Source organism: Anolis sagrei, chromosome 2 (assembly GCF_037176765.1).
Source record: "Anolis sagrei isolate rAnoSag1 chromosome 2, rAnoSag1.mat, whole genome shotgun sequence".
NCBI lineage: Eukaryota > Metazoa > Chordata > Lepidosauria > Squamata > Dactyloidae > Anolis > Anolis sagrei.
In genome coordinates, this window is record NC_090022.1 from 152514579 (window position 1) to 152537768 (window position 23190).

Genomic DNA, 23190 nt, shown 5'->3' on the forward strand with positions numbered 1-23190 from the left:
TACAATGTCTATGCCAAAGGAACCTCACGAGGAGGAAACCAGAATTTCCATACGTCAATGGCCCAAAACATGTTTTTGACACATTTCATTTCATGTTCTCCTTTGGACATAAAAATATTATATGCATATGGACAGTTCAGTCTGAACTCCTTTTGCATCACTGAGCTGTCTCTACAGTGATATTTTGCTTATGGTGTAATACAAAGCTCAGTCCCTAAATATTTACGCATCTGGGTTCTGACTACTCTGTGTTTTTGAGTAACATGGCTATTGCTTCTGTAAAATCTCAATCTTTTTGGGATTACCCAAGCTGCTGAACTGATTGCTTATCTAGCCTCTGCTCCCAATCAGTAAAGTCCATTCAACTCTTAGGTTGCAAGGAGCTGTGAGCAATGAAAAATTGGAATGGTGTTCAGAAGAAAAGTCATGGGAAACAAAAGATGGAGACACCTAACACAGGTAACAAGTGCTTGCCTGGTTTCGCTATCAGGGTGAACAAACAATATTTCTTTGACACCAGTGGGCGTGCATGGCAATGTTCTGAGTCCTTCCCCAACTAGATATACAAAATAGCTTTATTGATCCATTGTTATGATTTGAGTGCTTAGCACTATGGCTGGTAAACTAGCTTTCACTTGTCCAGACTTAGATATCACTAGCTCTGCTGCACAATTAAGTCAGATTTGTTTCAGTAATTGAAAACTGTGAGTGGACGGCTACAATCTATTACTGATTGGAAGTGGAAATATTTGATTAATAGAGAATCACAATAAGGCCTATTGGTGGCCCATGCTACTACAAAGCAAAGATAAAGCTACCTGGTAGGAACATGAGGGTATTGCCCCTCCATATAAGAACTCTGTTTCTACCCACACAAAATGTTTCTGCAGTTTCCAAATTTCTAGCATGCAGTAACACAAAAGTGCAGTTGAGCATAAAGAAATAAGAGTTTACTCATCCAAAGAAAATGGTCAGGCAAAGTTACCATGGGAATGTGAACACAGCAAATATAAAACTTCTAGAAGTGAACATAACATATGTAAATAAAGAACTAACATAATTTCTTCAATGGGGATTAATGCTCCACCAAACAAATATGGTCATTTCATTTTCTCCTGAATGAAACAAATGAAAGTGTTGATTCAGTACCCATTTACTTCAACAGTTTTTATGCAAGAAAAACATTATGTGAATGATCAAAGCAAAGAACCCAGTGCTCTTAACACATACAGAAACTGTACAGCAAAACTAGTGGCATTTAGGCCAAGATGGGGGGAGGGGGGATTTTACTACATATCATCATCATCAACATCATCATCATCAACATCATCATCATCTCATAGTGGGTGCAAACATACTATTTTGGCCTTATTGAACAACATAGTTTAAGTAACTTCATGTAGTATGTTTGCTAAGTTAGTCATTATCCACAACTTAATTATACTTATAGAAGGCCCTTGGTTTTTGCTAGGGCTAGGTTCCAGGTACACTGTGGATTCTAAAATCTATAGATACTAAGTCTCATTATATACAATCTCAGAGTAAAGTTATATAACTTATATAAAATGGCAAAATCAAGGTTTGCTTTTTGGAATGTATTTATTTTGTGGCATATTTTGAAATCACAGATTATTGAATCTGGGGATACATAAATGCATGGATATAGAGGGCCGTCCATATTGTTTTTGGGTATAATGTTTAACCAGCATCTGCAGGGAGCTTACTTTTTCCCAGTTATCCACCATCTCTGTCAGATTTTGCTCCAAATGCCTTTTGTAGATGTCGGGGGGAGAGTGGCATTCTGATCAATGGCCCACTTGCAAAGAATTGTGTAACAACAGAAGCCTAAAAATATCTTATGGATAATTCTGATCCCTCCCCTTTCCTGTCATCCTCTTTAATTATATCTCACTTTTCCCCAAAATAAGAACTCAAAAAATGGATAAAAAGTTAAAACAATTACCACATTAATATAAAACAATATCATTAAATATTATTAAACTATCATTAAGATTAAAAGATTTTAAAACACAAGTTAAACCATTTTTAAAGTGCATTGACAATTTAAGCAGATAATGAAAACAGATAATGAAATGGCATCAGGGAAGGGCTCATTCTAGCTTCCACAGAAAGGGAAATGCCCACTGAGAAGATCCACCCTTGTGTGTCCATCGGACTTTTTGTGTGAAGGTGTTGGAACTGAAATAATGACCTCACCAGAAAATATCTGGGAAGGCTCTTATGGAATAATAGGCATTTGAGACATATTCAGTTTTGAAAGTCATAACCAGTATTTTTCAACTGTGCTCAAACACTGACAGATAGCTAGTGGAGCTACTTTAATAAGGGGAACAAATGATTTCTTAAAATAATGTTTAATTATTCTAGCAGTCTTATCTTCATCTTTTATGTTTCCCATTACTCCACTTGTATGTCTTGTCTTTCCCATTTGTGAGCATTGTAGTAGGAGTCTCTCCCATTTACATAAACTGCCAGAACTCAATTTTTGTTTGATATGAATTGTTTTCTGATGCAATGTTTGCTTGCAAAGCAGAATAAACGTAAGATTAGCAAAGATTAATAGGGAGCCCCCGGTGGTGCAGTGGGTTAAACCCCTGTGCCGGCAGGACTGAAGACCGACAGGTCGCAGGTTCGAATCCGGGGAGAGGCGGATGAGCTCCCTCTATCAGCTCCAGCTCCTCATACAGGGACATGAGAGAAGCCTCCCACAAGGATGATAAAAACATCAAATCATCCGGGTGTCCCCTGGGCAACGTCCTTGCAGACAGCCAATTCTATCATACCAGAAGCGACTTGCAGTTTCTCAAATTGCTCCTGACACAACAACAACAAAAGCAAAGATTAATGAAAATTAGCTGTGATTTAATGTACTGTATATCTGTTTTGAACCCAGGTGAAGTTTTGCATAATGGACAACTTTAAGTGGGATGTTCATGACAGGCTAGCTAAACCAAGTAGCAACAGAAATATCTGAGGTCAGTAAAAAGCCACACAGTTATACTGAACATGTAAAAATTGGTGGGGAAATCAGGTTTAAGTATTAAATGTTACCTATTTAAAGTAAAAAGCATATTACTTAGTTGAAATGTGCCTTTTCAGACGTGCTGCTAAATTATAGTTTAGTTCTATATTATCCAAATCCTTGGGTTCATGACCTTCTAACTGTGTTCTGGTTCAAGAAAACAGATAATTTCCCACTTTTTAGGTGACAAAGACTCCTCATTGTTCAAATTTGAGGTAACCGATTAATGTAAACTAGAAATAGGAATAATGTGGCCCTCCAGTTGTTGTTTAACTCCCAAAACTCCTGGCCATTGGCTATGCTGGCGAAGGAGTTGCAGTCCTACAACATTTAGAAGTTACACAGTTCTCAACCTTTGCGGAAACTATGGATTGTTAAAAGGAGCCAGGGCCAAATTATATTTTATAATGCCGAGAAAATGATGAAATATAATAGAGATAGGTTTAAGGGTCTGGTACTTCTACTTCCCACTTTAAATGGTTTAAATAGAAAAACCTTTGTAAGATGAAGGTTGCTTTTTGGATGAAGATCCTTTCTTAGATCTCAACATGCTAGTCCCAATGAAGTCAGTGGTACTTGTGTGTGTGTATGTCTTTCAGTTATCTGTTGACTGATAGTGACCCCATGAATTTCATAGGGTTTTCTTAGGCAAAAAATATTGAGAGATGGTTTTGCCAGTTCTTTCTTTTGAAATATAGCATAGAGGACCTGGTGTTTGCTGATGGTCTTCCAACCAAGTACTAACCTGGGCTGACCCTGCTTATTTTTCAAGATCGAATGGGATCTGGTGCCTTTAAGGTATTTTTCTGCTGATGGAACAACTTCTGCCAACAGAAGGATGCCTGTTTTTCTCTGAACATCTTTAAAATCTTCCAGAGACCTGGAACTCTTTGGACCATACAGTGTTTGGCAGAGGAGAGCAGGAAGAAGGAGAAGTTTCAGTTGTGTGAATAAACTGCCACTTGTATAATGTTGGTTTTATTTCAGAGTTAATATAGGCATCTCACTAACTAAAATCCACATTTATGGACATTTTATTTGTACCAAAAGAATAAGACTGTTTAACATTTCAGTTTACATAAAGCGTGTATATATTTTGGTGAGTAAACAGTTTTGGAAAGGGAAACAGAAAATGCAAAAGCTGTAGAATAAATGGCATTCAAATGCCTTGTATTAATGAATCAACATAAAGAATGAATGAGGTTTATAATTTTGAACACGTTTTTATGGATTTTAACTATTTTTTAAAATACCAATGATATTTAATCCTGTTTTAATGTTTGTATATTTGTAGATTTTAAATTGTATTGAAATCCTTTTAATATAAGCCACTTTGAGTCTCCAAGGGCCCTTCCAGACAGGCCCTATATCCCAGGATCCGATCCCAGGTTTTCTACTTTAGCCTGGATTATATGAGTCCCCACTGCCAGATAATCTGCGATAAACAGAAAACCTGAGATCAGATCCTGGGATATAGGGTCTGTCTGGAAGGGCCCCTAGTGAAGAGAAAAAGTGGGGCATAAATAAACACAATACAACAACAACAACAACAACAACACAACAACATCGGAGTCCACGGTGGCGCAGTGGGTTAAACCCCTGTGCCGACAGGTCACAGGTTCAAATCTGGGGAGAGCACGGATGAGGTCCTTCTATCAGCTCCAGCTCCTCATGCGGGGACATGAGAGAAGCCTCCCACAAGGATGGTAAAACATCAAATCATCTGGGCGTCCCCTGGGCAACATCCTTGCAGACGGCCAATTCTCTCACACCAGAAGCGACTTGCAGTTTCTCAAGTCACTCCTGACACGACAAAAAACAACAAAACAACAACAATAATAATGTGAATTTATGGGACTATGTCTCTGCTCAGAAATGTGCTACTATGAGGAGACTGGATTTTTTTAGCCAACCCACATGACCTACAATATTTAACCATAACTTCTGAACTCTGTGCCATTATTCTATACAAGGCTAAATTGATTAATTAGGAGTAAACTAGTTATGTGCCTCACATGCTGACTTTTGAAGACTGCATGACAACTACAGAGAATATGGATGTTTATCCATACTTTTTAAAAAATGAGGAGAAATTTCCTGTCATCTCACTGTAACTGCTACAGACATTATGGCGTGCCAATGTATAATTTTAAAAGAAACCTAATATTTAAATTCTCAACTCAATCATTACAATATTCATTATTTATACAGTGGTTCAAGAAACTAATCACTTACATAAGACAAGCAAGTGAGCATTCAAAGGAAAATAAAACCAAGAAAACAACCATGTAATCTATATGACCATTTAATCAGTTCTTGGTGTCGAGGCTTGTTTATAAGAGAAACAGTTACTTAATAGTTTTTATGGTCTCACTCACATAAGACACACAGAGAGATCAGCAATACAAATGTAATGTAACATCTCCTCTCCAACTGTGCCGCTGAATACTTGTGAAATTCTTAATGTCACAGTGTAGACATTTCAAATGATGCCAACTACAGGCTACTAACCATCACACAGGAGGGTACCAAATTATTAATATGACACTTTTTCACTTATATGAGTCTGCTACCATTCATTTAAGCACCAATAATGATATGTCCTCTTCCTGTAAAAATTGAGGACAGAATGGGAGGGGGAAGCTTTGGAAATGAATAGCCATTTGGTATTTTAAAGATAAGCCCAGAAGAATTATATGGTCACTTTAAAAATGCATAGTTTTTTTTTTAAGCCAATGATCCACTGACCATAAAACGAGCTATACATTCCTCTTCTGTCAAGGGCTTATCCTACTATGGCTCAAGCACAAGTAATCATATACAGTTGGTGCTCCAGTTCCACAAATTCGTTTAAATTTTTGATTATTTGGGACAACCTCTGTGGCCACCCTACATAGAGCCTGCAAGCCTGGTGAGACCAAGGGAGACCATGAACATGCAATGAGGCTTGTATGTCCCCATTAAAAATGTAGGGAAATAGCCCTCGCCTGCCTCCCCACAATTTAAAAATACAATAAAGTTTAAAAAATAATTCATATGAAAGATAAAAACAATGAAATGATTGCTACATTGTTTTAGTCTTGTTTTTTAATGAAACATGCAATTAAAATAGTAAAAAGAATAAACAGAAAAGGGAGTAAAATAGATATTAAAATTCATTGTATTTGTCGTTGAACTATTAAAAAATAACAACAATAGTAAGAATATTACACTTTTCTATTTTAAAGGAGATTCTGTGGTTTTAGGCTATTAAACTGGGAAGACAGAATTTTTTTTGGAAATAATGGAAACAAATATCAAATCTAAAACTTATTTTATCATGTTAAAAAAATAAAAAGCTTCATTCAATTGTACTTTATGGAAAAATTATGTAATTTAAAACCTTGAAAGCCTATGCTTGTGCAAGCAAAATTGGGACAAAATCCTATACCAAAAACCCAGTCAGATCAGCCAATACCAGGAACTCAAGTCCTAAATGCCTGGAAGACCAATCTTTAGGAACCTCTTCCCTATATTACAGATCGAACTGCAAATTGCTGCTTCCTACTCTGGAGCAATACAGTTGACAGTTGCAGATTTGACTTTTGTGGAATTGATTAATATGTTCTCTAGAGATCTCTAGGTTCTATAGAGCAATTCTCTGGTCTATTTCCACAATTGGGCAGTCACATATTCCCTGTGACCAAGATCAACAGTCTCCCTGCAGCATTTTAAAGTTTCTGGACAGTTTCTAAAGGCAGCCCCATGTAGAGTGTATTAGGTAAGCCAACCAGGATGAAATGAAGGCATATGTTACTATGGCCAGATGTGGCATCTCAAAAAGGGGTACACCTGAATTTAAAAAATATGTTTTATCTAGAAATTTCTAAGTTTCCCGTGTGACTCTGTAGTTCGCTTTCACAAGAAGCCATGCTGATGAACACAGAGATTCTTAGAGATAATACTTCTGTGAACATCTTTATGTCTACCAGTGGGATTCAGGTGGAAGTCAACCACACAACACTATGGAGCACTGCTTCTTAAACTATGAGCCCCAAACCCAATTGAGGTCCCCTTAGTTTAATGTTGGGGTCATGAAAAATTTCTGAATATCATTCATTTATACAAGTATGTTAAAGGATCAGTGCCACAGGATAGAATCTACAGGTATGGAGCATAGTCAAGATCACTCAGTGTACGTTAACCCTGGACTATCTTATGTACTCATTAGCAAACTAGTTAATGAAAATGTATGTCAATATGAAATTGTGAGTATGCAACAAAGCAGTGGTTAGCTGTTCTGGATTACTTATAGAATCATTGAGTTGGAAGAGATCTCTTTGGTCACCCAGTCCAACCCCTTGCCAAAAACAGGGAAATCACATTCTAAGCACACCCAACAAATGGCGATCCAGCCTCTGTTTAAAAGCCTCCAAAGAAGGAGCCTCTGCCACATTCCGGGGCAGAGAGTTCCACTGCTGAACAGTTCTCACAGTTAGTAAGTTCTTCCTAATGTTCAGGTGTAGTTTGAAGTCATTGTTCCGCGTCCTAGTCTCCAGGGAAGGAGAAACAAGCCTGCTTCCTCTTCCCCATGACTTCCCCTCACATATTTAATTATACATGGCCATCGTGTCTCCTCTCAGCCTTCTCTTCTGCAGGCTAAACATGCCCAGCTCTTTAAGCCAGTCCTCAGAGGGCTTTTTCTCCAGACCCTTGATCATTTTAGTTGCCCTCCTCTGCACATATTCCAGCTTGTTAACATCTCCCTTCAATTGTGGTGCCAAGAATTAGACACAGGATTTCCAGGTATGGTCTGACCAAGGTAGAATAGAGGGGTAGCATGACTTCCCTGGATCTAGACACTAGATTCCTATTTATGCAGGCCAAAATCCCATTGGCTTTTTTAGCCGCCACATGACATTGTTGGCTCATGTTTAACTTGTTGTCCATGAGGACTCCAAGATCTTTTTCACATGTTCTGCAGTTGAGCCAGGTGTCCCCCATTCTGTAGTTAAATGAGCTAAAATGATGTGCTCTTGCATATGTAAATGCACCTGGTAACTTGTATAGTATGAAGTGCCAGAATAAGTTCAATTGTTTGGACTTCCTGTTAAATAAACAGAAACAAAATAATGAAATCCAAGCCATCATTTCATTCAAACTATCATTTCATTTATTATGATTTTAACAGAATGAAGAACCATCAAAATGTGAGCTTGCATGCATGCACAACAGTGTATACAGCAGTGTCCCAACCCATCAATATTAAAGAACAATTCACCCAATTTCAAAGGGAGGGTATGTACAATTTTTCACTTCTATTACTGCTAAACAAATGTTACGGTGGCATGTCTAGCTAGAATACAGGCATGGCAGCCCTTTTACTTTTTTCCTGAAAGAAAGATGTTCACTTTGCTCCTGTATGCCACCTCTCTTTACTCCCAACCTCTGCTTTGGGTTTACGGTAAGGTGTCGGTGCATCCCTATGATGCCAAGAAGAGTCACTTACCACAGCACACTGCTGCTAAAACAGTCCTAGTCTTCCTTGTTAATTTGAAACTGGGCTCAGGAAGAAAAGGACATCTCAATCAATTAGATGGGCTGATGCCTGTCCAGCTCCTAAGCTGGCAAGGAGTAATGGGGCTTCTTGTGTTTGTTAGACCACTGTGGCAAAGTTGCCTACTTAAAGTATGTCGCGTTTTTGCAAAATAAACACGCTTCTTGTAAGAAGACATCATTTCCATGACCCCATTTTGAAAGAACCAGATTCTAGGATATTCACAAGGGCAACAAGCAGGTTTCTGTATGCCCACTGATCCCTGAGATTATTAAAATAATAATATACCACTTTTTCTCATGGGGCTTCGCACAAATAAAACAATTTAAAACTATTTTGCATCCAACAATGCAACAGATAAAACAGAACTAAAACATTAGATACTGCAAATTAAAGCAGCATTTAAAGCTACATTTAAACACTATGTATCTCTGGAATTAAAGCAAATCAATCCCTGAAGGAATAAAGAGCCACATCTTGGCTGGGTGCCTAAGGGAAACCAACATTGGAGCCCATTAAAACATCATGGGGAGGGCATTTCACATTTAGGATGCAACAACTGATAAACCCCTCTCCCATGTCCTCCCATATTGTACTGTGCCTATTGGTATCATTGGGCAGGTATATCTAGGGAGAAACGCTCCTTCAAGTATTAAGTTCCTAAGTCATTTAGGGCTTTACATGTTGCCACCAGCACCTTCAATACAGACCTGAAACAATCTGGAAGCCAGTATGGCTCATTTAAGATTTGTTATATTTGGTCTATATGGCATATCAGTTAACAATCTTACTGCCACATCTTGTTTTAGTAGTGGTTTCCAAGTTGTCTTCAAGGGCAGCTGCACACAAAATGCATTATATTAATATACCTGGGAAGATACCAGTGTGTGGACTACAGTGACTAAATTATTCTTGTCCAGGAAAGGATAAAGTTAGTACACCAGTCAAAGCTGGCCCAAAGCAGCACGAAATCCACTTGGTCCTTCAGTGACAGAGATCGATCTAGGACATGTGTCAGAATGCAAGGCTCAAAGGCTGAATCCAGTCACCTATGTCATTTCATGGCAATCAAGGCTTTCAATGCCAGGCCAACAAAGTTACATATAAACAGTCTTATAATTCCAAATGGTTATTTGAAGGCAACCAAAAGGCTGATGTGGCTCTTGGTGAAAATGAGTTTAACACTTTTAATCTAGGAGTACTTCCAATCTATCAACCCATTCTTTTAGTATTTCCATTCACAACAAGTAGTTTATCCATTTTGTGGATTTGAGAACAGCCAATACACCATCTTATTGGGATTCAACTTTAGTTTATCAATGCTCATTTTGGCCACTATACTATCCAGCATCTGAACAGTGCAATCTGATTCTGATGATCAGAAGTAGAGATGAGAATAATCAGCAATCTTATGGTAGTATACTGCAAATCTACTACTCACTCAGTGACTACATGCAGTTACTGAGCAGCCTGAGGGACAAGACAGAACACTGGGTCACCCCAAGCTTTAATGTCCATGAAGATGGTAATTTCTGGAATAAGTTTCACAGATAGGAGCAGAACCACTGTACAATACAATGAATGCTTCCTACTCCCATCAGTGAAGCCAATCAAGTAAGATAACACAATGAATGGCATAAAAAGCTATTCAGAGGCCCAGGAAGATCAACACAATAGATGAGTATATGTGCCAGATGATTTATTGATTTTAAAAAAAGATTACAAGGCCTTCAGGTGGACACAAGTGGACATATCCATTCTTGTTGTGATTTCAGGTCGTTTACAAGCTCAGGTTCCTCTAAGGCCAATTTATCATGGGGTTATTTTTGACAAGGTTATTTACATGGTTTGCTATAGCTGTCCTCTGAAATTGAGGAAGCCTAACTTGCCCAAGGTTACCCAATGGGTTGTCAAGATCAATAGGGGATTTGAACTCTGCTCTCAAATGATTATGCCATGTTGGCTCTGGGTACGCACCATTTTAACGTTTGTAAAAATACAAAGGATATTGTAATTCTCCCCAACTAAAAACTATTTCGTCATCATCAAAAAGCTCATTAAGGTCTGTCTTTCAGGACAAAAGTAAGCCATATGAATAAGTGAAAAAGTGCTATTGGCTTTCTGAAAACTATAATACTGAAACCGCTTTACAGAATTTTTCTATGCAGGTGGGATTCTAACTCTCTACTAGAAGAAGGGGAGCCAGTCAAACAGTTCCATCATGTCTCCTGTGTCATTAGTTGGGAGCTCCTCCCCCAGCAAAAATATAGTAATATACTAATCTTGTGCAGTGTTAATAATATAATATATTGTATATACATATAATATTGATAATATTATAATGTAAAATAATATAATACCAATAATAATATGATATATTAATTGTATATTATATATTACATGTAGTATTGCTAATAATATTTCAGTAGAGTGGTATTGTACAATATAGTTATATATAATACTAATATTGTGCTATGCTAATTATTATAATAAATTGTATGTACATGTAATATTGATCATAATATCATAATACAATGTAATACTAATAATACAATACAATAATATAATATATTTTATATAACATGTAATATTACATATAATATTGCAGTATAGTGGTATAATACAATATAGTAATTATAAAACTAATATTGTGCTATGCTAAGAATATAATATATTGTATGTACATATAACCTTTGGGGTGAGAAGGGCGGGATATAAATGTTGTAAATAAATAAATACTATACATACATGTGATCTGAAAGGCGCAAGAGTAGCATGACAATGGAGTGATGTGAAAGTAAAGTTTTTTTTAAAAAAATGAATATTTTTACAAAACCTATTGCTTAAGTAGATTGACACCCAAAAGCTTCTTTAACTCCTTTTTAACAGTTGTATACACTGATCTTGGAAGCTAAGAATGGTCAGCCCTGGGTAGTATTTAGATGGGAGAGCACTAATGCTGTAAGCCAGTGGTTCTCAACCTGTGGGTCTCCAGATGTTTTGATCTTCAACTCCCAGAAATCCTAACAGCTGGTAAACTGGAAGTTGGAGGCCAAAACACCTGGGGACCTATAGGTTGATAACCACTGCTGTAGAATATGTTTCAGAGAAGCAAGTGACAAAACCATTTCAGAGATTTCCTTGCCTAAGAAATCCTAAGCAATATATTTTATAAAACCAAAAACAACAACAACAACACTTGGGGGAATATAATACGTATATTTGTAATGTATTCCTATAGTGATTTAATAGTAATAGTAATACCAAACATTGTTTTGGTTGCAGGAGGCAATTTTTCCAAAAAGGTTTTAACAAGAAATCAGCTTCTCATTTCCACTAGTTAGACTATATTGCAATAAAATTAGTTTTAGAATCTCTGTCTTACCTAACCTTTATTAATAGTATTTAAACTAAACATGAAGACTAAAAAGAAATGAAAGGGTGATATAACTTACATTTTTGCTTGCTAAAGAGAGTAAATATTATAGACAATGACTCAAGGGGTATCAATATAAAATACATTACAGTGCTGATAATATTCTGGGCAAATTATATGTTTTAATTATTAAAGTAGCTAATCTGACACGAGACAAATTATATATAAGAACTAACCTGGTATTGTTTTACTACTAAGACACCATAGCCCTTATCTGGCTCAAGAGATTCACCCAAATGAACAGGCATCCACACATGTGTCACTTGCTGGATAAAGAACACGAGTATAAATCTGACATTTACCCAAATGCAAATTACACATTTGGGTGTCATTGTTATCATTACTGCATTGCTTTTACTGGGGAGAGAAATAAAATACATATATCATCCATATTCTAGCATAACTAGTTTACATGCATGTAAAATATGATTAGTGTTCAGTAAGGGCAAACAGTTTAATTAGCTATAGTTTACAAAGTACACTTAAAATGAGATACACACTGCTAGAAAGATGTGTATTTATTTGCCTCTTGGAGCAATTAGGATATTTTAATGCATTTTGGGAAACGGAAATTTTTACTTGGATACATGAACTAGATGCTCTGATCCAATATGAGAAGACCTAGAAATAAAAGCACAAAGAAATGCTCAACATGCGCAAATAGTCGACCACTTCACCCATAAAAAACACAACCTCAATTACATTTTAGTAAGGAAAATATAGGGTATCCTGTATCAGGCGTGACATATACTCCATGTGCTACATATAAGTCTAATTATATAATTTGGAATTATTATACAAATTAAATTTAGAAAGAATTTAAATAATCAAGGAGGTAATCCAACACATTTATTTTAAAATGTAAATCACACAATTTTAAATGGAATTATATCTGTTCATGCCTGTGCAAAAGGCATAGCATTTGCTGTTTTAAAAAGCATCTTGTGGGTATTTTGGCAAGCTGGAACCCATGAATAAGCCATATGGCTTGAATCTGTGCATGTTAACTGCAAAAATGAACTGAATTTAACACAACTTGGGCCCAAGTAAGGATATGTAAGATGTAAGCTGCAATGTTTTCAAAGGCAATGCTCAGAGTTTGAACTGATACTGTTACTTGATAAATAAAGAAATATACATAGTGTTTTGGTATTTATTGGTACAGGGTGACCTTATGGAAAAGGGATGGTGTGTGTGTTTTCATGCAGATAATACAATGTTATTTATTTAGACTCATTCACAATTTCCCTTTGAGTTATTGTCTTTAGCCAATCTATGAAAAGAAGCAATTGGAAAGAAAACCAAAACGATTTAACATATAAATGCAGTAACAAAGCCACTGACACACATTTAGTGAATTGGAAGCAAAATGAAATGAAGTCCCTCTAATAAGCCTTTTAAAACACAGGAAAACACAAAAGATTAAAAGGTAGCTATCGTTCTTTTTTTTCTTTTTTTAAATTGTTTTTATTTAGAATATTGTGCTCCTGAGGGCGGAGCTATCGTTCTTAATTGTTTTTATTTAGTGTTAAATTTATATTAACTGTTATATCCGTAAAGATTATTTACGTTTTTATTGGCGGTTATTTTGTTGTTATTAAGTTTTAGATTTAGGTTGCTTTTACATTCTGTTTGAATGTTTTTCCCTTTTTGGCATTTTAAGAATCTACGAAGGCTACTGCACTTTGCACATCTATTTCCAAACACATTCTTAATGCCTAACTCAGTAGCACGTATGTTTGAGAAATCATGATGATTGAAAGCTGCCAGAATATTGGGTATTTTTTTCCAAAACAGGTAGAAACAGCTAGATGAATTGATACAACTATAGGTATAAATTAACGCATGCAAAAGAAATTCACACCGCCCTTTTGTAAACAATACAATAATCTAACATAAAAACAATTACAAAAATGTATATTCATGTATCTTAGCTCAGGCTAGGATTGGCACTGATGCAATTAAGAAAAACCAAACTTTTGGTTTAGCTAAAATGTTACTTCATTTCTATTCTGTAGAACTCTTGCTGATAATCATCAAATTTCTTTCAATTTGGGACTAGTTATCTATATTTAGGAATTACATTTTTATTGATTATCAGGAGCTCCTTTGATCCTGATCTTAATACAGGTTTAAATGTAAGCTTGCGTACATACACAATTGAGGAAAAATAGCATGTCAAGCATAATTTTAATAACTGCACAAAAGAAATGAAAGCATAAAATTTAAGCACCAGAACATTGTACTGTGTTTTACTATATTTTAAACATCCATGCCAAAACAGCAGTTCCTGGTTTACCATTTGAACACAGTGGTTGAAAGTAACATTAACAAGCTGGCAGAAAGCACGCCAAATCATAGTGCCTAATAATCTGATTCTGATGGTGGCAAAACCCTGGTGGTGACCATCCTAGTGAGGGGTTTTCATATAAATGAGAAAAGTGAAGATAGCAGATGAGGGCGGAGAACTTGCTGCCTATACAAGGCAAAGCAACTGCAGAAATCATAATCCCTTAAAAAGGGTGGAGACCCCACACGGCAAAGCAAAATATCAAGAAGAAGAAAAAAAAAAAGGACTATGTGCAAACCAATTTGACTGTTTGCAAAGCTTTTTTGCTTTCATATGCTTTTGTTCCCCTAACAGTTGGTGTACATTTAGGACCAGTCACTATTTTCTGAATACCCTAAGATCTCTCTAGATTTTATACAATACGCCATTATAATACAAATTTCCCCTCCCGCCCCAACCCACAAAACAGAAATAAGACAAAAATGTCATTTTTCCAATTGATTACAATACCTACCCAGCTTCATTTTGTACCACTTATATGATAATATATACCCCAAATATAAGAACTCTCAATTGAGCAAAATTTGGTTGTGGCTATACACATATATAATTTTTTGACCTTGTAATGTATGAGCTTGTTTTTCATAAACAACTTTGATACTGGTTAAGATTTAATGTTTACATTCATATAAATACATTTTTTAAATCCTAAAAAGAATTTTAGAACTCACATATTAGAAAGAACTTAAAAATAACAGTCTAATTTTTCAAATCAAAAAGTCAAATACTGCTACCTTGTACCCAAAGTGCCATGTTTGAAACCAATGGATTGTTTGTTCACGGCTTAAATTGTTCTTATGTCTGTCCTATACACTTAAGACCTTGAGGACCTTGCAATCAAAATGGGAGTCTATAAATAAATATTTCCAAATGAGAAACTGTAATCTATTCATTTACATTTACATCAAAATGGCATTTGCAGAAGGTTATTTATTTCCAGAATTTTCAAGGCTATGAGGTTTTGTTTTCTCTCTGCAAGGCCTTCTGCTAATACTATGTAAAAATGTTAAATATTATAGCTGGGAGTTTGCAGACACAGAAAAATTTCATCTACAACCTTCTGTTAGCTCTTTGAGAAGCCACAGTCCCAAAACATTTTAGGACAGAATCGCAAAAGGGATTCCCAACAGATGCAAAATCCGCTACCTTCATGGTCTCACATATAGCCCATTTTCCACCCAGTGTCAACAACACAAGGATCAAATGGTACATCAAGGCATAAAATCAGTCTGGAATTTGAATTCCTGCACCTTCTCCTGAAGTTCAATGCATTTGAAATGAAACAGACAAGTAAAGAACTGTAATTTTACAAAATGGATCCAGGCCTTATCTACCCAATGAAAATTTCTTGACAAAAATATAAAATAAAGTTTGAATAGTGCACACTTAATGAACTAACCACAGAGAATACTGCAAAGTAACATGCACACCATTATACACTGAATGTTTACCATACCTAAAAATCCTGTTAATTTGAAAAATGGTTCCATATATAATATGACATTGAGGTCAGGCATTATACATCCCGCTCTTGTGGAACATTAATTAGCCAGCCTGATTTCCAGACATTAATGCACCTATGGACCTTAGAATACTTATAGTAATATATATATTTAAAAAACAACTCTGGTTCAATTGAAAGCATTTAGAATTTGTATAATAGTATAACAGAGGCACGTACGTGCTTCAAAGTCTTTACATTTTGAACATTGCTGCAGTTTTAAAATTCATACGCTACATACCAAGGAAAATAAAAATATTATCTTTGGATTAATTATGATCAGTTCTATGAAACTACAGGGGTTTGTTCTGCAGAGTTATTATTTATAGAAAATAATGAATCTTCAACCCACAGAAGTTTCTGCAATGTGTGTTGACCTAGAACGTTATTATGAACGAGCCCCGAAGAACAGAAATAACAGAAGGTAGAAACATACAAGGAACCAATTACGACACTGCTTCTTAGCCTTCCTTGTTTTTATTATGTTTTGTATTCCAGCAGGATGCTTGAATACAGAGAAGGTGCCTAACATAATAATGACACTAGTTTCTTCACATAACTAATATTTCCAGTACCAGAGACATAAGAAAAGTATATCCATCTAGTTTATTATTTACACTTCTATTTGCACTGAAGACAGCTTTTAAGTGCAACAGCTACCAGGAGTCAATAGATGGCACTCCATCTCTTAGTAAGCAGGCAAAAAGAATGAAAACAACCAGAAGTCAAAGAAGTGACAAATACTATGTTCTGTTGATCTGAACAAGCATTCACAATGATTAATTAGGGACATTTTGATTATGCATGAGAAATTAACCACACATTTTATATAACCCTTTGACAAACATGCATAATAAGTGGGATTAAAAGATTATCGACATGGTATATATTTGTATGATATACAAAATTTGTTCTGTTTATGCAGATTTGATATATACTTCATATTCTAGTTTATTAAGAGAGAAAGTAACTGGGGTGAACAAAACTAGAAAAAACAAGTATGCAATAAAATACTTTATACCAATATTAAAAAAGCACAAATATGATTTTAAAAAAACTGTTTTTCAAATTTATTGAGTGCATACTATGGAGATGGCATTCAGTTTCTATTCTTTAAGCACTGCTATGTTTTAGTCTTTACAGACATTAGGTTTCTATCTTTTTAAATTATATGCTCATATAATTTGGTTTGGTGGGAATTTAGAAATAATGTTCCAATTCTTAAATAATTAAATTAAAGAAACTATTAAACATGACATTACTTATCTGATAATATATCAATAGCCCCAGTTATCAAAATCGTATTTCATGCAAAAATGCTATGGAAAGGAATCAAGTGCATGTATTGCATATATTTAAGAAATCACAAGGTAATAAACACATTAATAAAAACATTAAAAATTCAACTGAATAGTTGCTCTTGTAATCTAACTGCCTTAAAAAGAACTTTTAAAAATCCTCTGACATTTTTGTATTTTTGACAAATCTACCTTTTTGGAAACAGATAAAATGGTAAGTGAGCAACTAAATACAAAATATTCTGAAATAATATCTCCTTAAATCTCTATTTGTATAAAGAAACTACACTATTTCCTGAAACAGAACACTTCTGCTGCATAGCAATGCCTTCCAAATGTTATCCCTGTGTGTGGGATGGAGGGAAAGAAATTAAAAAATAATAATTTTGGTACCAAGCATGAACATTATGTAACTGAGTTTAATTTTTTATGGAGAAAATGGGAAAGCAATGTCATGCTAAAATGCAAGTGGGAACATACTTCCAACATCACCTACCACCTAGAAAGGAGAAGATGGAATAAGAAAGTATTAAACCATTTGTGATTTATCAAAAACTATTCTAAGTTTTTAGAAATTTAATTCCAAAGTATATTTATTGTGCTCATGTTGTACAGCCAAATATAAACCTGCATAAAGATGTAACCCAGAACACCTAATATTGTTTTAAGCCACCTCAAATACAGGTTCTGTTTCCCCAAGTTTTGGCTATATTTTACATATAGGTAGAGACAAAATATTTCAAGCTGTTATGAGTATAGGTAACAACTGATTTCCTCATTAAAGCACAAATAAAATGTTTTATTATTTTCAGTGTCTCACTCTAACAGAGTTATGAGTATACAAATCATTTTACTTGGAAAATTTGAAAGGATAGAATGGTTCTTGGGAACGCACACAAGATGTGTAACAGCAGTGTCCAGTGTTTCAAAGAGACAGGTGTTATTACTATTCTATTACGTACCACTGATGAAGTTATAGGTGGCAAAGTGACATCATACCCATATGAATGATTTCTTTGACATAAACAGTTTCCAAAGAATGTTGGGGGGAAAGCACAGTATAGTATTGGCTTCTTCAGTTCAAATCCTCTTCAGATATTTATGATCTTCCTTCACAAGATTCTGTCTATATTTTATGGTCAGCAGTTCAGAGAAGAGTAAATAGGCTGGGTGTAAAAGAAAATAAAAAAGGTGTTTCTACTTACTGTTAGGTGATACTGCCTCCATATTTCTGGGCAAGCCTGGAAAATAAAAATATTGATCAGTTGGGAGCATGAAACAAGGTGCTTTACAGCCTGTTGGTTTTGGCATAACACAGTATCCACCGGTGTCGGTCACAGGAAAATAAGAAGCTTAACAGAAAGGGTCTGCATTTCAGCTTCAAAAACCTGGCTAGACAGTTTAATTGAATTTTACACTGGTTTAACACACTCCCTGCCATTGTCAGAGAGCCAGTAACAGTTTTTTTGTCTTCTTTTCTTTTGCTAAAGTTTAGAAGTTCTGAATACAAGTTTGGAAGACTCCTGAAATGTAAATAAATATCTGATGTGCTGCAATGGGGTTTTCTCAACATTTTAGACTGCCCAAATGTGTGATCCAGAATGTCACTTGTCTTAGCATACTTTTGTTTAGAAGTCCAAAACTATTCCCTATTTCTCAGGACAACTGTAATAAGAAGCAAATTATAATTGTTGTAGGTATTTAATTTTCTTAAGTTTGAGATAATGCTTTATAGCTTCTATTTTTGATCAAAGCTTTTGTTTTGCTTTATTTACTCTTACATTATATCTTAAATAACTTAACACAGCACAGTAAATTATAGATTTGCACTTGCATCTATTTCAAGTAGTCCTAGAAAAAAAATGTACAAAAACATTATCAGGCACAATTTGCATTTCAATAAAGTTTTAGTAGAGAAAAAATGCAAACTCTTCAAATCAACCCGGAATCATGCTAGTTTCAGCTTAATATTATATAATTGTTTAGATAAAACTGCTTCCAATTTTAGTGTTTTATTAATAATATTTCACATGGAAATAATTTACCAATGTCAAACAGGTTAGTAAAAATGTATTTTATCTGACAAGTGGGGTTTATGAAAACTAATTTAGAAATGATTTTTTAAAATGAAAACTCATTTAAAAATGTAAAAAGAGACAGAATTAAAGGTGCTGTCATAGTGAATTTTTTTCTCCCCCCTCCCTTTTGTCATATAGTGTTGCTCTTCTTATCTGAATGTAACTTTTGGGGTTGTTTTTTCAGAATTCAAAATATTATAGGAGAAATCGTAAGTCACCCTAAATGCCATTTCAGGCATATATAATATATCGTTATATCTACGTAGCCTAGCTGTAAGCATTGCTTATACAGACAGACATGTATCACTTTTCATAATGACGTATTAAAACTGTATGGAACAAAAAAGTATCTGCTCTTTTTGTTAAATGCATTGTTGAAAGGATTTTTGCTACATATTTTTCTGTATGAAACATTTGAGCTGCCTTATAACAAGGATAAGCAGGCAGCTATTTATCCATTAGTTCTGCATAGCTACTGATTATCACCGTGGTTGAAAATCTGTTGTCAATGACTTTTCCTATGCCAGAAGAGCATTTCCTAGTATATGACCTTTACTTACAGAATCATTTAATGAAAAGATTATTTGTTTCTAGAAATGTAATTATATCACTCTGGCCAAGATGAGGCAAGATTCTAAATTGTATAATTTGTTGTTTTGAAATAAATCCAAATTCCCTTGCTTTGAATAAAAGTCCACAAGGAAGGGGCCACATTTCAATAGCCTCTGTATGTTTTTCAGTCTGTTGACAACATATATATGTGTTGTGTGTGTGTATGTGTGTGTATACACACACACACCACACAACACATATATATGTTGTCAACAGACTAGCACACACACACACATATATACTATATACTATATATAGATAGCTAGATAGATAGTGTGTGTATGTGAAAATCTGATAGGGATGTTTTTTGGAATTTCTGTGACACCTTTTTTTTAAACACAATGTATACTAAAATGCTCACTAAAAGTGTATTTTGAAATGTGTCTACTCAGAATAAAGCCCCATAGAATTTAAAGGGGCTTATCTCAGGAATGCAATATGAAATTGAAACAGTAAGCACATTTAGAGTGATAAACCTCTGAGAAAATATGCTTCCAAAAACCCAAAGGGGAAATATATACAACTTCCTCAAAGAAGTTTGTCTATAAAAATATATATATTTAAAAGTGACCACAACATTTTATGATTGCAAGACAACACTGTGTGTCAATTTTACTTTTAGTTTGTATCTTCCTCTTATTACTGAATGACACAAAGCCTAATTAACAGTTGCTACAGAATACTGGCTGATCAAATGAATAAAATGGCTTGTTATGGAAGAGAGCATTACCAAATTCGACTACAATTGAGACTGTATTTCTCTTATTTATAAGGATTTAAACATGAATTGCCCCGTTTTAGCTAAAATAAAAACACTCTCTGATGGGGTACAACTACATGTGAATAACATTAAATTTATTTCCTGGTCCCATCACCTGATACACCAACAGCTGCTTCTATGATCACGAAATGCCTGCTTATCAAAGGAGCTACTTCACCTTTTACAACAAATATATATACTCCTGAATCGCTCTAGCAAGGCTAGCATAGTTTTCTTGTGGTTCTACACAATTGTGCTCACTGCCACACACCTCATACTTATCCCATCAGTAACCTGGACTGGTGAGTATTCATAAAAATAAAATACAAATCAACACACTTTGTCACACCAGATGAATCAAGCGTTTATATTGTTCCATTTGACCCATATTGAATTTTATCATGTGCTAATTATTGTTTTACGAGAACAACGGCTTAGTGCATCTGTTGTTTAATTCCCACTTCCCTATTCTCAAATGTGAACATCAAAGAAAATAAAACACTCAATCTTAAACAGCCCCTGACAGCAGACCAAGACTCAAGTGCTCAATAGACAAGGCCCTTGCCACCAGTTCTCATATTTCCACAACAATGAACAAACACAAAAACAGCACTAAGCGGCCTTTCCTCCTTTTCAGCTCCCCTTGGCCAGTTGTCTGCCTTGTACTAGAGAGAACCCTTGAACACAACCCTGCTGGGAACACAACACAGGAGAAAGGATTAGCCTTACTAACATGCTAGCATTTGCAAAAGTGAAGGGAAAAAAACAACAACCCTCAACCAAGACTGTATTTGGTATATGAATAACCAAAATGTATGAGCTGACAAGAGACCGGGACAGGCCTATGGCTCCCCGGGAGAAAATGTAGCTGTGATGACTGACAGGGCTTTCAGGAAATATGTTCACAATCACAGACAGTGAAGGCCATGACCTAGATCGTTTAAGAGCTTGTCTTGTCAAATTATCAAAAGCTTCTTCCTCTCTGAATAAAGAGTGACATAAGTGAGTGTCAGAAAGCTGCAGGCTGACAAGCCAAGCATACAATAACAGAATGCACGTCACATACTTGCCGAACACTGCCACTGCTAGCGGCAAATCTTAATGAGAGTGCGGCTGGCCCAGGAGACTTGGGTCCCTGCTGGCACAGCTACTCATCTCACAAAAATCCTTCAGCTCCAAGTCAGTTATGGCCTGACACGATGACTACAATTACTAAACACAACTTTTTAACAGTATTCTCTGGTGCTTTGTCAAAGCTGCTGTTAGGAGCTGCCCCACCGTCGCAAGCCACCACAGCAAACAAAAGATTTAATAACACCAGTCATATTAATTACCTCTCTGTGACAGTTAACAGGAAGGGAGCTGATTAAACTCATCAATAAAAACATTTAGGGACTCTCCATCATTGGCTTGCCCCACATGACCCTTCCTAAGTCTATGTCTGCTGAAAGAATTAGGAATAATAAAACAATGTGAAGAATTATGAAATTGTTATAAATGTACATACAACAAGGTACCCCAAAAACACAGAATGAAACCATCACCTTTCTATCTCTCTTCCTCTCTTATAGTACACCGGCAAGACACACCAAAGGCCCTTACAGGACCTCCTACATTTATATCCAGTTGGTCTTCCTTCCCTTTAATCAAGGAATGCATCCTTTTTTAAAAAAACAAGAAGATGAGGAAAACAGGGGTATAAGTGAGGTATGCAACATTACCCTGAAAGACCATCACGCTAATTGCCCATATAACACAAATAAGGAGGAACAGAAACAAACATCTGTCTGCTTGGATGAGCTCAAGAGCTTCCATCTCTAAACAAGCTAAGAGTAAATCTCAAAAAGCAAAGATATACCCTTTCACCAGGAAAGCAAGCCACTATCATTAAAAAAAACTATAACAGTACTAACTACTCTGTAGGCCTGATACTGTTTACTTTCCAAGCTCTGTGGGCTTGACACTGTTTACTTTCCAAGCTCTGGTCAGACTGCACCAATGAGCACATTATTCAAAATCAATTGCCAAGTGCAAGAAAAATACTGGACCTAAAATATGAATTAAATATCCAGAGCTAAAAAACCTCTAGGCTTGGATCCAAAGAATCTTGAGTAGAAGGGGACAATGCACTAGTGCTGTTCTGACAACGCTTGCATAAGTCCCAGCAGAAGACTTTTCAAAGTGCAGGGCTGCAATACATCACAGACCGGTACTGAACTATTCCCTGGGACATGCACTAGGTGTGAGGCAAGGCTGACAAAATCTGTGAGCTCTAAACAGCCTATTTCTCTGAAGCTGAATTCCCTTGATTGTTGCAGCCTCCTTGGCTTTTTTCTGTCTCCTGCTACTGCTAACATAGTTATACTGGTGTGGTGCACCAGAAAGATTCTTCTTTGGCAAGGTTATAGTACCAGAAACAAATCAACAATGAAAACACTTATCTCACTTCCACCTCCATCACAAGCGTGATTGTTGGGGACAAGAGAGGGGGCCTTCTCAGTGGTGGCCCCCCGGCTCTAGAACTCTCTCCCCAGGGAGATTAAACTGGCGCCCATCCTGTCCAGTTTTCATAAAAA

The 23190-nt window shown here is 35.8% G+C and overlaps 1 protein-coding gene across 1 annotated transcript in view; it reads right to left on the reverse strand.

Moving 5' to 3' along the window:
- ZCCHC7 (zinc finger CCHC-type containing 7) overlaps positions 1-23190 on the reverse strand; it is a 139657-nt gene that overhangs the window by 20167 nt on the left and 96300 nt on the right. The window contains exon 6 of the mRNA XM_060763746.2: positions 18370-18405. Coding sequence (XP_060619729.2) covers positions 18370-18405 — 36 coding nt within the window. The remainder of the gene's footprint in view (positions 1-18369; positions 18406-23190) is intronic.